A 14,611-nucleotide genomic window follows, 5' to 3' on the forward strand; every position below is an offset into this window, starting at 1 on the left:
AGGTCCAATTGACCTGAAATTTTACCAGCAACTAGTTGAGATATAGACCTACAAATTTCATGAAGAAACCTAACCCAAATTATGACCATAACATATTCAAAAAGTGACCTGCAATCACTGCTCAAAATACTGTAGATTTAGTCAGTCCAGAAAATCTGAAAAATTTGTAATCCGGCCAATTATGGTTTTTGGGCCATAACTTGAGATACAAAACTCCAAATGGAGTGATTCAAAAAAAGAAATATAACTAGACAAAATAAGAAACAACTTTTATGTTGACCACTTTGCCAAATTCTCACTGCAAAAATGACTAATGGAACAATAAACACAAAACTTGAAATCTGAAAATTTTAAACAATTAACATTAAGTTTAGAAATGGTATTGGCAACCAATACCAACAATTTTAGAATACAAAATGTGGTATGTTGGGAGTATTAAAACCAATGTACCTATTGTCCATGTAAAAGTCAACATTTTTATTGACAAATGAATTGAATAGTAACATCTAAACTTGAATTTCAAGAATTGTATAATTTAATAGTGTAATATGCCATAGTACACGTAGCAATATTGGTTTGGATAGGTTGGCATGCTAATAGGGTTCTGTTAGCAGTACTGTATATGGCTTCATGCCATTCTGTGTTTTATGGCCTCACGTGCCATTCTGTGATAAAATAGTCTTTGGCTATGTTGATTGAGTTATTATACTTGGGTTTTATCCCTGATAATAATTACAGCTTATTAGCTATTCTGTTGCACACCGGGAGACACAATGTGATCGATGGTGTGATGGTCCGAGGTACTTGGTACCCAGTGCCAGTTTACCCGTTTATCCAGTCTAGTCGACTAGTACTAGTAGGGGTTACTCAGGCAATGATAATGAATCTCACAAAATTTTAATCGAATAATACTGCAATAAATGCCAAAAATTAAGTCTACCTAAAATGTAAACATACATTCTGCATATTTATATTATTTTAGTTATTTTATTTTATATTGTCACCACTAAGTAGAATTGCTTAGCGCGTTGCTTTTGCCACGGGCAGGTACTGGAGATATAGCTGGGGAGCCCAGCAGACATCAACCGAGTGAACTTTCAGAGCTGCATACTGAGTCCAGAGTCACCTCACATCTACAGTGCACTTGGTAGGACATTAGAACTTTGGGTGGCATTTTGTATTTTGCATTTTGTATTAGTTTTGGATTGTAACTATAAACTTTTGAAATTATTAGATAATGTAAATTTATGAAATTTCATGTTATTGAAATTTTCTGTATATTATGTTGAAAAATGAAATGTTGAGAAATATACATGAATGTGATTTGAATGGTGATGTGAACAAAAATATTGAAAATAGTGTGTAAATTTGGAGATTGAGTTGAGATGTGTGTATATTGAAGTTCTAGATTTGAAAATTATATTGAAAGTGTTTTTAACATATTCAGAAGAACTATTTTTCCAATTTACAGCCGGCACTCTGCCGGATTTTCTATAAAAATTTCAAAAAAATTTAGATTTATCAAAAATTGTAAATAAATGAATTAAAAGGGATAAATTGTTATAGAAATATGAATTGGTGCTCCGGCACACTGAGTGGAATATCTTGCTCGGCTACACTGTAGACAGGTAAGGGGTGTCATAGTACATTCCCGATCTCTAGTCTGCCAACCTTAGTGAACTCACTAACTTCTTTTTTGTGCAGGTATGGCGGATGGTGAGGCTTCTAAAGAGAGCCGCAAGAGGAAGAGGGAGGTCTCCTGCAAAGTACGGGCAATGAAAGAGGCTACTGCCGCTGCTACTCAGACGCCTCAACGAGATTTGGTTGAAGTACCGAGCTCCCCTCCTCAACCTCAAGAATAGCCAATTTCTGAAGTAGAGGTTGTCGCTTCTCCACCTCGGCAGATGGAATGTCCACCCCCTCCTCCTCCGATCTCTTCAAATGTGGAAGGGAAGTCTTCTGGCCCTTCTATTAGGCCGCTCTCCTGAGGAGCTCAACTCCTTGTCCAGTTGCTGGAAAGAAACCGTTCCACTCGGGGGAACCCTGGCCTAGCTAAAGTCATGGGCGCCTCCATCTGCTTCCAGGAAGATCGGAACAGATTGGCAGAGGAGAGCATCGACGATATTTTAACTCAAACAATGAGTTTGGGCTTCGAGGCCCTTGCCAATCAGCATGTGATCAGAGAAAAGGCCCATGCCTTAAGGAGGGAAATTCTTAAGGCGATCTAGGATGCCTCAGCTACAAAAGCTCAGCTCTCCTCTGCCAATGATTATATCGCCCAACTAGAATATCGGGTGAAACAGTGCGAAGGAAAGATAGTCGAAGTGGAGCGGGAACTTGAAGTCTCCCGAGCTGATCGATCTACCAATCTGGCTCGTTTTTCTGAGGCACTTCGGGCGAAGGAGGAGGAGCTCCAGGCCAAGGAGGAGGAGAGCACTACAAAAGAGGCTGGGGCATATGTGAACGCCATAACGACCTCCTGGCCGAACTAAAGAAGCGCTATCCTGAGGAGGACTTCTCCTGGATGAATCAGCTCATTCCAGAGGCCGAAGAGGAGAGTGATGAGGAGCCCGAGGGTGAGGAGGGAGAGCGGAATGTAACTGGGGCCCAGGGTAGAGAGGATCCCCCTTGTTAATTGACTTGTACATTTTATTTTGAAATGAATTGAGATCCCTTTTGTTTAATTTCTTGATGAGATCGGAAAGCGTCCAAATTGTCTGAGTATTTAATTAATTGAATGCAATTGAACATTAAACTTGAAGGCGACTACTAATCAGAAGGTAAGAGATCGGAAAGACATTGCACGTGACGATGAGATCGGACAAAATCATGACCATATACCGAATGAAACTTTAAAATATTAGTTGCATAGATTTGCCATTGACTTGGAACTTTTGAGGTCGAACCAATTATTAGACCAGATAAAAACCTTAACTTCATTTTGAGGGATATCTGGGGAACTCATACGGGAGGCTCGATCACAACATTAGTCAAATAAAATTCCACTACATCTGCACATAAAGAGATCGGAAAACATTGGTAGGCTAGATTGGGTGATCCGTAGAGCCGATATTGTTTAGAACCCATCTGACAAAGGCCATGAGATCGGAGAACAAACTAACTTAAGCGTGAGATTAGTTTGTTCGAGCAATTGGTGAGTCCAGAAAAGTTTTTTTGTGATTGGGGACATCGATTGAGAGCGGCCAATAAAGTTAAAAGGTTCAAAAGTTCTTTCACCTCGGAGGTCAGCCAAAATATGGTGTCTACAATAATTTTAACAGAGTTTTTATTCTTATATAACCCACGTCGAATCCTACGTGAATGCTAAGTCACTTCTAATTGATTATGATTAAAATATATTTCGAATTCTATTTTCTTAAAAAATGACAAGGTGCAAACTGAGAGCGGCAAGAGAGGAATTTAAACAGCGAAAGCAGTCTTATTTACAAGAGATCAGAGAAAAAAAAAATGAAAGAAAAGCTCTAGGCACATCCGACACTTTCAAAGTCTTATGAACTAGCTAGGCATGCGTGACACTCTCATAGCTACAATGATTCGGCAAAAGAGTAGTCTAATTGTCCTTGTTCATCATCCGTCTTCAGGAGCTGCAGATACTCTTCATAAAGCTTCTCTAGGTTGTTGTTTGCTGTCGGTACAAGAGTCTGGCATTCAAGATCTGTGCTGTTAACAATGTCATGATCAACAAGAAAGCTAATCCCATCATCATCATCCTTCAAATTACACCAAGGATTGTCTACGACAGCTTCTGCACTTAAACCAACCTCTCCTCCTTGGCATGAAGACAGACTAGTATTGCCCTCAAAACTGTCATTTCTTGGCAAAAATAAAGAAGAAAACCTAACAGGCTTGGGGAGATGGATCTTGGGCTTTTCTGGTTCTACTTTGGCTTTATTTTTCTTGCGTTTCTTGTTGTTGCAGTTGCTCTTGTTATTTTTCCTCTTTTTTCCTTGCTGTTGAACTGGCTCTGCCAATTTTTTATGAGTATTAGGATCAGTTCCTTGGCTTCTAAGTTTCTTACTAAGATGAGTGTTCCAATAATTCTTGATCTCATTATCAGTTCGACCTGGAAGCCTTCCAGCGATGAGAGACCATCGGTTTCCAAGCAGGGAATGCATTCTGATTATAAGATCATCCTCATCAGGAGTGATGTTCCCTCTCTTAATATCTGGCCGTAGATAATTCATCCATCTTAGCCTACAGCTCTTTCCACATCTGAGGAGACCTTCATCAATCATCAAACAGATACATATATTTAATTTAATTTTCAAAATACAAATTAGATTAAAACTGATCGGCTTGTGAATTTTATGTAAATGTATATGGTACAATGACATCATGACAATGAAGCAGAGTGTATTGAATTTGAAGTAAAGAACTCGAATTATGCTGTTATTGAGAAAAAGAGAATGAAGAAAAGGTGAGGCCATTGAGATAATTAAAATTACCAGCTTTTTTAGGCAAAGACCTCCAGTTGCCTTCTCCACGAGCTTGAATATACTTTGTAAGCAATGTGTCTTCTCTAGGAGTCCAAGGTCCTCTATGCAACCCTACCTTGGAGCAACATGGAGCCCTTCCCATTTTCTCTCCGATCACCTTTTGTTTCTGATGATGATCTCGATCTCCGATCAAATGTGAGATCAGACCACTGACTATGTAGCTAGAGACTGAAGCTCCAGCGAGCACAGCAAAATTCACAAATTTCTTTTCCTTTTGGAATCATTGGAAAGTTAATTTTTCTATTTTCCCCTGCTTCTGCTATAGAGCAATTTATAGAACAGATACACTATGGTGAGGATTCAGACATTTGAAAAAAAAAATCTCTGTTGAGAAATTGCATGATTGGCAGTTACCTTCGTGCATATACCTCAACAACCCTTCTTTGCTATCTGCCTTTCTAAGCTAATTTCTGCATGTGCTAATAAATCAGAACCGTTCATGTGGAATAATGGTATGAAGGCTATTCCTGCTTATTCATATCTCGTGGGATCTTGACATTAACCAGGTTGAAAATTCTAAAGATGATAATATATATGAATTAAATCAAGTTGCAACTAAAAATAGTAGTAATTGAGAATTAATCATTACCCACATTAATAAGATAATAAAACATAAATGAATTGTAATTCGAGGATAATAATTAATGACTAACATAAAAGAAAATATATATGAGCAATTACAAGATTTATTTAAAGAGTGTGATCGAGATAGAGGTGACTGAAAGCCAATGGAATGAATGGATATATAGTAATATATTAATAAAACTCAAAGAATCACCAATAAGTTTTAGTAATAGTATTTGAGTCATCTTTAAAACCGTAAATTTTTTAGTTTGAATTTTAATAAAATTAATTATAACAAAAAAAAATTCTATAGATAAAAAAATAATAGATGCTAAAGGTGCTAGATTAATTTATGCCTTTAGGTAGCACATAAAAAAAAGAGATTTATTTTATGATGAGAATAGAGATACAGACAAGCATGTACAAGCAGACCTATCTGGGTTTTAATTTATAATTTCTGTTTAAAATTTAGGGGATTAAAATTAGTCTTTAAAATTCTTTTTGATTTTGATCAAATTTTGGTTTCATTATAATTTATGATTTGCTTTTAATCAAATCAACAATTGATTTTTTTTTAATTTTCCTTAAAAGAAAAAAAAGTCAGTTTGCTTTAAAGTTAAACCGATAAATTTTAATTTGATTCAATTTTAATTTTAATTAATTTTAATCTAATTTTAATTTCAATTTAAATTGATCAGATTCTAATTTTACTACATTTTCAACTAAAGCTTGACCAAATTTATATAATGCGAATATAATGAAATTTCTGAAAAAAAAAAAAACAAGGCTGAAAAGCCAGCAGTACAACACCAAAGTAAATTAAAATATATATAATAAAATAATAATTTCAGGTAAAATAATTTAACAATAATATATTGGTAGTTAATCTATATTAACTTTTTATTTAATAAAATATTCTCACAATTTGAACTTAATTTAAAAAATTCTATTATATATATTCTTGCTCACCAAAAAAACTTTAAATGTGTGCTTGAATTAAAAATTTGAAAATTTAATGACACAATTAAAAGTAGAAGTTTAATATATAAAAATTCAGAGGCTAGATTATGGTACGTGGCCCAGAATTTGACAACAGACCCAAAGATATGGGGCTGGTCAAGTCGGGCAGTTATATCTTGTCTACTATATGGGAACACGACAATAAAAGTTTACGATACAAAGTCAAAATCTTCATGTTCTGTGGCTAATATTGTTACATTTTAAAAAATTAAATTATTCAGTCCCTTAATTTCATTTTCGTCCAACACTCGTATTCTTCTGTCTCTTTTATTTTATATAAATGGCTCTACTTGAAGTGTAAATTCAAGAATTCATAATTTTAAAAATAATTATAATATTTAAAATTTATTAACTTTTTATTTTAATTATTAATATTTAAAATAAATAATATTTAATTATTAAATATTATGTTATTTATAATTATTTAAAATTTCTCTTTATTTATTTAACTCTCTTTATTTCTTTCTTTTATTTTTATTTCCTTCTCTCATTTCTGTCTCAATCTCTCTCTATTGTCTTTCTCTTTTTCTCTCTCCCCCCTGTTTTTTTTTTCTCCCTCTCTTTGTTTCTCTCTCTCTCTCTCCCTCTTTCATTCTTTGTCTCTCTATAGTGGTGCCGCGACCTAATTCTATGGGCTAGACCGGTATTAGTACTTAGATCTGCATAAAGTCCTCGAAGTCCATAGTAAATTTAACTATTTCTAGTCCACAATTGAATTACCCAATAGAGAGCCTTAATTCACCCGACCTATAAACTAATAAAACAATAATATGAGGAGTTCAGCTCACCCTCGGAATCTTCAAAGCAGATAAATAATCAAATGGGAGCTTAACTCCATCATCCAAAGGAATGAATATTTCATGCATCCAAATATTTCCACATAAATAAGGTTACAACTCTAAAAGTTTAGTTAATACAACCCCAGATAAGGATAATACACTACTGGTACAAGCGGAGTTTTAGAATCTAATAAAAGATAATAAAAATAAACTGAACTTTTCTGGTTTAACCTAAGAGAAAAGAAAACAGGTTATTTTCAACAAGTCTACCTATCACTTGAGGAAAAAAATAATTGAACGGGGTAAGCGTTCGACTCATAGAGTAAGATATTGATTTTAAATATAATTTCTATAACTATTTAAATCTAATGCATTCCTATGTATGAAATGTAATATACACACATAATTTTAAATTATTCAAATAATATTTGTACAAAAAATAATTTAGAGCACTAACACACCCGTGTATCATATCAACATATATACATATAGGAGCTGATACCCTATACAACTCTCTTAATTTTAACACCTACCAGCGAGGTCAACTCAAGCTAAACTTTCTGTTAATAATCAAAGTGCGAGGGTCAACGAAATCAACTCAAAGTCGTACTTATCCCAACTGATCCACATATGAGGATCGAGTTTCAGCGAGCAAGCTTCAACTGTGACTACCCATCCTACCCATATCCATGTGCATACCACACACACGCCAACACACACAAAACTCTAAATTACCTTAAGGCAACATTCACAATAATTTTATCAATAAAATATGCAACATAAGGGCGTGCCTAGTATTTAATAATATATATATATATATATATATATATATATATATATATATATATATATATATATATATATATATATAAGTGAATGCATGAACATGCCTTAAATATATAATAATAATATTAATATTATAAATAAAATTAATACATACTCACAAATTATCCAAATGTCACTGGGACGGCTGAAAAGATGAGGAAGGTTGACTCAGATTATCTAAATAATCATATTCAAAGAATTTATCAATATTAATTCAAAATAAAGAACTAAAGAGTCTAAGACACCTTAGGTTTATGCCGAAAATTCAATAAAATTTTTTTTGCTATTTAGGACTTATCCAGCCTACAAAATAACTCAATTAACACTTCTCAATCCAAAAGGCCCACAATATAATAATTACACAATACCTCTCTTGGGTCTGATGAATTAGTTAATTCTTACATAAAATAATTATTTAAAAATGTAGGACTTTACAAGTGGAATGAGGAGAGAGAGAGGGAGAGAAACAAGGGAAAGGGAAGGAGAGAGATAAAACTAGGGAAGAGTCAGAAATAGGAGAGAGGGATAAAAATGGAGGAAATGAGGAGAGAGAGGGAAACAAGGGAAAAGGACTAGGGAAGAGTCAGAAATAGGAGAGAGGGACAAAAATGGAGGAGCGAGAGAAAGTAGAGACACAAAGTGACAAAAAGAACTACTTGTGCTAGTGATTGGTTCCTCATTTGATTATTTGCTTGTTGCACATCTTTCTGCATGGTTTCAGTTTTTTTCGCTCTTTTTTTTTTAAGATTTTATAACATTTTCCTACTTTTTTATTCCACTTGTTTCCAGATTCTATGGCATCTGATTTCATTGCAACTGCATAAACACACTAGATTTTGAATAAACAAATAAATAACTATATAAAATTACAAAATTAAGGGATATTACTGTAAATAATTTTAATATTTACAAATTAAATAATAATTTATCCTATATATTAATGGTGAAATAAAAAAATAAAAAATAAATAATTGAATAATTTATTTTTAAAATACAAGAATTAACATATTAATAATGATAGGTAGAGATTAAATGGTAAATTACCCAAACAAAAAAGTTGAAGATTTTTTTTTTTCAAATTGCAAGTTGAAGATTCTATAATTAAGTTAATTTTTTCTTTATAAATAATCACCTTGTACGATATCTTGTGAGAATAAAAAGTAGGCATTGAAAATACGTGAAACACCCAAATGAAAGTGGCTACAGCGTTCCTGTCCATCAGATGTTATCCTCGAAGTCGATGCACTCAACTTTAGAAGATTTGACTGGGTTTGGCACGATTATTTCAGATTGTATTAGTCCTTTGAAAGTTTCAACCAATGTAGGAATGTCCTACTGTTTGGGAGAGTCCTCCAGCCTCGTAGTTCGAATTATGTTGGACGATCCTCTTTGACTAATATGATCTTATTTTCCTTCTTAAAAAAAAAGAGCGTAAAGTAATTTTCTTATATTTTATACGACCACTACTTAGCAGTTGTTTATGCTTACATGTCAGCACCCATTAACGAGTGTCAATAACAAGCATTCACATCAAAATGCCATACGTCGAAGCCACAAGTACATGAATATGAGAAATTTCTTTTTCAGAAGTACATTACACTTGACAGTGATACACCAGATCTAATACAAAAATATCCTTTTTGTTTGCAATTGAACCACTGTGACAAAGCACCCGAAGCCCAAAGGAAATTTCTTTTTTGAGAAAAAAACAAAAAAGGGCTTACGACAGATTTGGAACGCCCTGCCTTCCTGGCAAGGCTGGAGGCTCGCTTGAGATGGCCAAATTCTAGTATCTTCCAACAACGTAACCCTTTCCAAGCTAGATGCTTAAATTGGGTTAATGATAGTAAAATCAGAAAACCAAATGCAACTATCATAAGAAAGAGACGGATGAAATCATTTGAATGTGCCTACCATCCTTCAAGTCTGTCAACTTTCAATTCCAGCGGCGAGTGCTAATTTCTCCTCACCCACACCAAAAAATGGAACTCCAACATACACCCACAAACCTCAACTCCCCCCTGACCGTCCACAAAACTCTGCAATTCAGATTGGGTAAGCAGCCACCACTGCCAAGCAAATAAATTAAAGAATGGTATGTACACTAGTGATGCTGGGTAAAAGTACAATTTAATTTGCGTGCCTAAAATTCTTCTTCTCCCAGACACAACCAAGATTTCTTTAACATCTTGACCACTGCCTATGCGTGTACACTATACAGCACAGGACCTGCCATGGCCATGGATGCAGATTCAGCTTGGCGTTGGCTCCCACACTCAATTGACAAGGCTGCAGAAAAAATAATGCAAACCTGAGTGTTGCCAAAGAATGGCAAAGTTTTCAAAGAAATAATCCCTCGCGATCTGCTGAAACTTGACATATCTAAACGCGAATTGGCAATCCATAATTCTGGAACCATCTGATCCGTCCATCCCAGCCAGCTGTTACAATTACCAAACCCCAAGCGTGAGGAGAACCATGCATGGTCTGGCAAGATGCTTTCAAAAACTTGTAATGGGATTTACACATTTTTGATGATATTCCCAGTGAGCTTGAAGGAAGGTTTTCCTCTGGCCAGGTTGCAGAACCCTTGGGTGCAGACTCAGAGAAAAATCCTTGGCTCAGTGAGAAATGATCAGGCGAAGAAAATGGCAATTTGAATTCTGAACTCTCGCCCAGCTCACAATGCACCAACATTTTTTCATCATTACATTGCCCCAAGTTCGTGAATGGCATCGTTGTCCCAGATATATTTGAGGAAATATTCCCACATGTGATCCCAGACCAGGGTATAGCAACTGATGCATTGTTTGAGAAGAAGCGCTCACACGCCCAATTTTTCTTTACATGAGGCACAGACCCATCCTGGCTAGTATAGTTCCAGACATAGACATTAGAATCCTCACTTGCTGAAATAATGTGCGTCCCATCTGGTGTAAAAGATGCAGATATTTGACTTCCTGCATTATGGATCCCTACAAACAGAAATGATAGACATGTAAAGGAAGAAGCAACAGTAGATAAAGCACTGTGATTTTAGAATTTGGATTTATATGAAAAGACCATAGCAGGAGCGATTTGTAAAACAGGAAGGTAAGGAAAAAAGTATGCACCTCGATATTTGCATATCACATCAACCCCATTGAGGATACGGACTTGTGAATCAGCAGAAGTAACCATTAATCTGGTTGGATCACTGGGGGAAAACTGCAGGACAGAATGGCAACTCTACAAAGTTTACATGGAAGCCAATGTAGCCCATGAACATAGGCAACAAAAAAGGAGTAGGACTAGGACTAGACACAAATGAAAAGGTCTGTCACCTGAAAGCCAGTTATCCTCTTGAATGATGACTTCTTCTTACCCTGTAAGCATACTTGTGTACACAGCTGCAGACGATTATCTAAACCATGCAAAATACACCCGTTAGTGTTCACCAAAGCAAGCCTCCTGCATCATAATATGATGTTCAAATCAATCTTTAAGTGTGTATCTACTTGTTTCAATAGAAACTAATCAGGACTGGCAGTCAGCAATTTCCACTTAGTCAGTACAACAAGTTTAAGCATCATGGTTCTCATGAAAAACAAACTGGCTGAAAAACTGGGGTAAAGCCCTATAGAAAGTAGAAAAAGTCTCATTCCAAACTTAGAAGTTGCAACAAGCATAAGAATGCAAAAGACTTGCAGTGTAAAACTGCAGTAGTTCAACTACTTCCTTGCTTACTGCAAAAACTTCTTCAATTTCCCAATAACAAAAAGTGAACTAATTAGTAATTCACAAAAGCCCTGCTCAGAACTGTGGACATGGGCAGGGTAAACATAAAAAAATGTGGGGATATCCCAAATGGTTAAAAAAAAAAAAAAAACTAACGCTATTTTATGACTAACATACATGACAGCAACATGGCACCATGACACACAATAACTGCACGAATAGAAAATAATATGGTGTTTGGACCCTGGAAGATGTCAATATGCTGCTACATATTCTATTTGCTTGTGCAAAATTAACATAAGAAATGAAAACATACCAGTCGCATCATAAAATCGACAATTGCCAGTCATGGAGCCAACAACTATACCCTGCATGAGAAAAAGGTGCACTCAAAGTCATTACACTTACTGACACCTGATCGCTTTGAGAAATTAACAAAAGATATCAACTCCAAACCTTTCCATTAGATCGATAACAAACAGCTGTAACAATTTCTGTAACATCAGTCCAGTCAATAACTTGACAACCAGGAATTGCCCAGATGCGTACTTTCCCATCAATGGAACCACTGATGAATGAATCATCATCCATGGGATTAAACTGGACACATGTAACTGTATTACAGGTAGCATGAAGACAAACCAATCAATAGGGATACAAATTAAAATGCCTGCAACAGACAATCAGGCACTTGAATACAAAAAACAAGGCACAAATCATTGGAGAAAAACCAAAACAATAAAAACCACACCATAGTTATTGTGGGAAAAGACTTCCAGGCATTGATTACAGCCCAATTTCCACAACCGAACAGTCTTATCAGTAGAAGATGACAGGAGATACTGCAGAATGTATGGAAATCAGAAATAAAATTCAAAATTAGCACTCCAGAAAAACTAAATCGCTTTTGAACATTTACTAACCTTATTCTTTGACCATGAAAGGTCCAACACCTCTCCACAGTGCCCATAAAATTCATGGATTGGTTTCCCTGATATTCGAAATACTTTCTGAGGAAAGACGACACAACCCAAGTCTGATGTTGTTCGCAGATTCTTGAGTTTACCCTTTTTCTCTTTATCAGCATGAAGAGGAACTAAATCAGAAAGATTATTAATTTTGAAATATACATGTGAAGGATCAATATCAAGCATGCCAAACTCATCTGATCTCTCTAACTCCATCACCTGCCATACACGCACTATTCCATCTTCACCAGCACTTGCAAGGTACTGGCCATCAGGACTGAACTTCATTGTCAAAATAGAACCTTCATGGGCAGGAATATCTTGTCTCATATAAAGAGCAGAAAATTCCTTGAACTGCTTCTTATATGACCGAACTCTAACCATTTGAGCTCGAGCCCTAGACCTTGCAACAGGATAGGGTTCGTTGTCTTCAATACCTCCCGCTTCCACTTGCCTATCAACAACACAAGCAACAGCACCTAATCTCTTTAACCATCCCATCTTTACCTGCTTTCTTCCCGCCCTAAAATTGGATGCTACTTCAGCTTCTCTCCGCATCACTTGCTGAACCAGAGGGGATAATCCTAGACTCCTCTCAAACTCTGCAACAGTAAGTAATCGGTTCGAGCCCACTTGACGTATCCTCCCTGACAAACCATCATGCCCATGTTCATCCACAATGAACTCTGTTCCATCATCCAAATTCCTAATTCTACAAATGAAATTCTCCTCCAACACTACATCTATCAAGTCGGTATCACTGGAACAACATGACATGGAAGAATGGTTTGACGAAAACCTATCATCAAAATTTGATGATCTTAGAACCGTACCACTATGTTCTGTCATTCTATCAGTCTCAACTTCTGCTTCCTGTGAAGATGTATTGCCAGGATCAACCCTGGTCTCATCCACGTTCAAACCCATCCATTTGAGAAATTTATTGCGTCGTTCATGAATGCTGCCCAGGTTCTTAATCCAAACCTCATAATTAGTACTAACAGGCAAAGAATCAACTACCCCACAATCAGAATCTAAATTCTCCAGGCAGTCAGAGCTCGAATCGGATGATGATCCGATGTCCTCAAAGGCTTCAAAAAACTGATCGTCTTCTTCACTCAAACTTTCCATGGTGACTCAACAAGTCAACCGATCAAATCATTGGCTCCCAGTCGTCTCAAACAAAGAAACCCTAGGCAGTGTCCTAAATTCCACCAAGCATAACACCGTCAGATGTTGAAAGCCCATTAATTAAAAAAAAAGGCCATAATCAAACAAGAAAACACAGATCCCGGTTCTAATTCACTAATACTGATGAGGCAAACAACCCAAAATGTGATAAAATAGATAGAAATAGTTATCAGGCGAACCCAAATCTCAAAAACTACACAGAAACAGATCAGTGAATATCAGCTAAAGTAATTGAGCACATAGTATACTTAAATGAATAATCATTTGAGAAAATAAGAAACAAACGGAGCAACAAACAGGTAATTATAAAGAGATAGATAAACTTCAGCTAATTATGTATAAATATATAAAACCAGGTCCCCCAGGATAAACAAAAAGCCGGAAACAAACAAAAAGTGATTTGGGGATGTGGGGCTTGGGGGGCACCTGGGGTTCTTGATGAGAAGTCCGTCAAAACCACGAGTAAACCACCGGTTCTTCATCGTCCACGGTGATTTCGCAGCTCTCTGGGTCTCTAGAGAGTACCAATAAGCTCATGATAGAGAAATGAACTTACATAGAAAAATAAAAGGAAAAGAAAAATCTCGAGAGCGGTGAAAACTGTAGCCCAAAATACGAGAATTGGAGAGCTTGTATGGCTGTGTCTCTGTGAAGTCAGCGAGTAGCCTTCAATTTATTGTGATGCGTGCTGGTAACTGTTGCTCAGTTCTTGCAATGCCATATGCCGATCACGGGATCGTAAATCTATGATCTACCCAAAGTATAAAGCCTGCGTGATTGGGAGCTACGGATCACGCCTTTCCCTTTACTCCTTTTTCTATTTATTCTTCTAATAATTAATAAATGTCCTGTTGGGCGAATTTTCTAATTTGACTTCAAATTTATTTTTTACCTTCACCCTTTGTATGAGGTTGAATCTCAGAACTAAAATTCCAAATAAAACATTATGAAAATTTATTATCATTGCTTATTTTATTGATAATTGTCATAATTGCTTATTTTATTGATAATTGTCGTAAATGAATAAATA

The 14,611-nt window shown here is 35.9% G+C and overlaps 2 protein-coding genes across 3 annotated transcripts; both read right to left on the bottom strand.

Annotated features, from left to right (window-relative positions):
* Positions 1-3,399: 3,399 nt before the first annotated feature.
* On the bottom strand, positions 3,400-4,862 carry LOC110663754 (myb-related protein 308). Its single transcript, XM_021823161.2, has 2 exons — positions 4,467-4,862; positions 3,400-4,243 (listed from the first exon to the last, which is right to left on the bottom strand). The coding sequence occupies exons 1-2, from the start codon at positions 4,597-4,599 to the stop codon at positions 3,546-3,548; spliced, it is 831 nt and encodes a 276-aa protein (XP_021678853.2). The 5' UTR covers positions 4,600-4,862; the 3' UTR covers positions 3,400-3,545.
* Positions 4,863-9,263: 4,401 nt separating this feature from the next.
* LOC110663755 (uncharacterized) lies at positions 9,264-14,410 on the bottom strand. Of its 2 annotated transcripts, none has more exons than XM_021823163.2 (8): positions 14,008-14,410; positions 12,346-13,594; positions 12,174-12,264; positions 11,879-12,036; positions 11,739-11,790; positions 11,029-11,108; positions 10,819-10,912; positions 9,264-10,680 (listed from the first exon to the last, which is right to left on the bottom strand). In XM_021823163.2, exons 2-8 carry the CDS (start codon positions 13,519-13,521, stop codon positions 10,088-10,090), a joined length of 2,244 nt encoding a protein of 747 aa, XP_021678855.2. In that variant the 5' UTR covers positions 13,522-13,594; positions 14,008-14,410; the 3' UTR covers positions 9,264-10,087. The 2 variants fall into 2 exon arrangements, with proteins under 2 accessions (XP_021678855.2, XP_021678854.2); XM_021823162.2 differs by having other exon boundaries at positions 10,819-10,933.
* Positions 14,411-14,611: the final 201 nt, after the last annotated feature.

The sequence above is a fragment of the Hevea brasiliensis genome, chromosome 2, assembly GCF_030052815.1.
Source record: "Hevea brasiliensis isolate MT/VB/25A 57/8 chromosome 2, ASM3005281v1, whole genome shotgun sequence".
NCBI classification, from domain to species: Eukaryota; Viridiplantae; Streptophyta; class Magnoliopsida; order Malpighiales; family Euphorbiaceae; genus Hevea; species Hevea brasiliensis.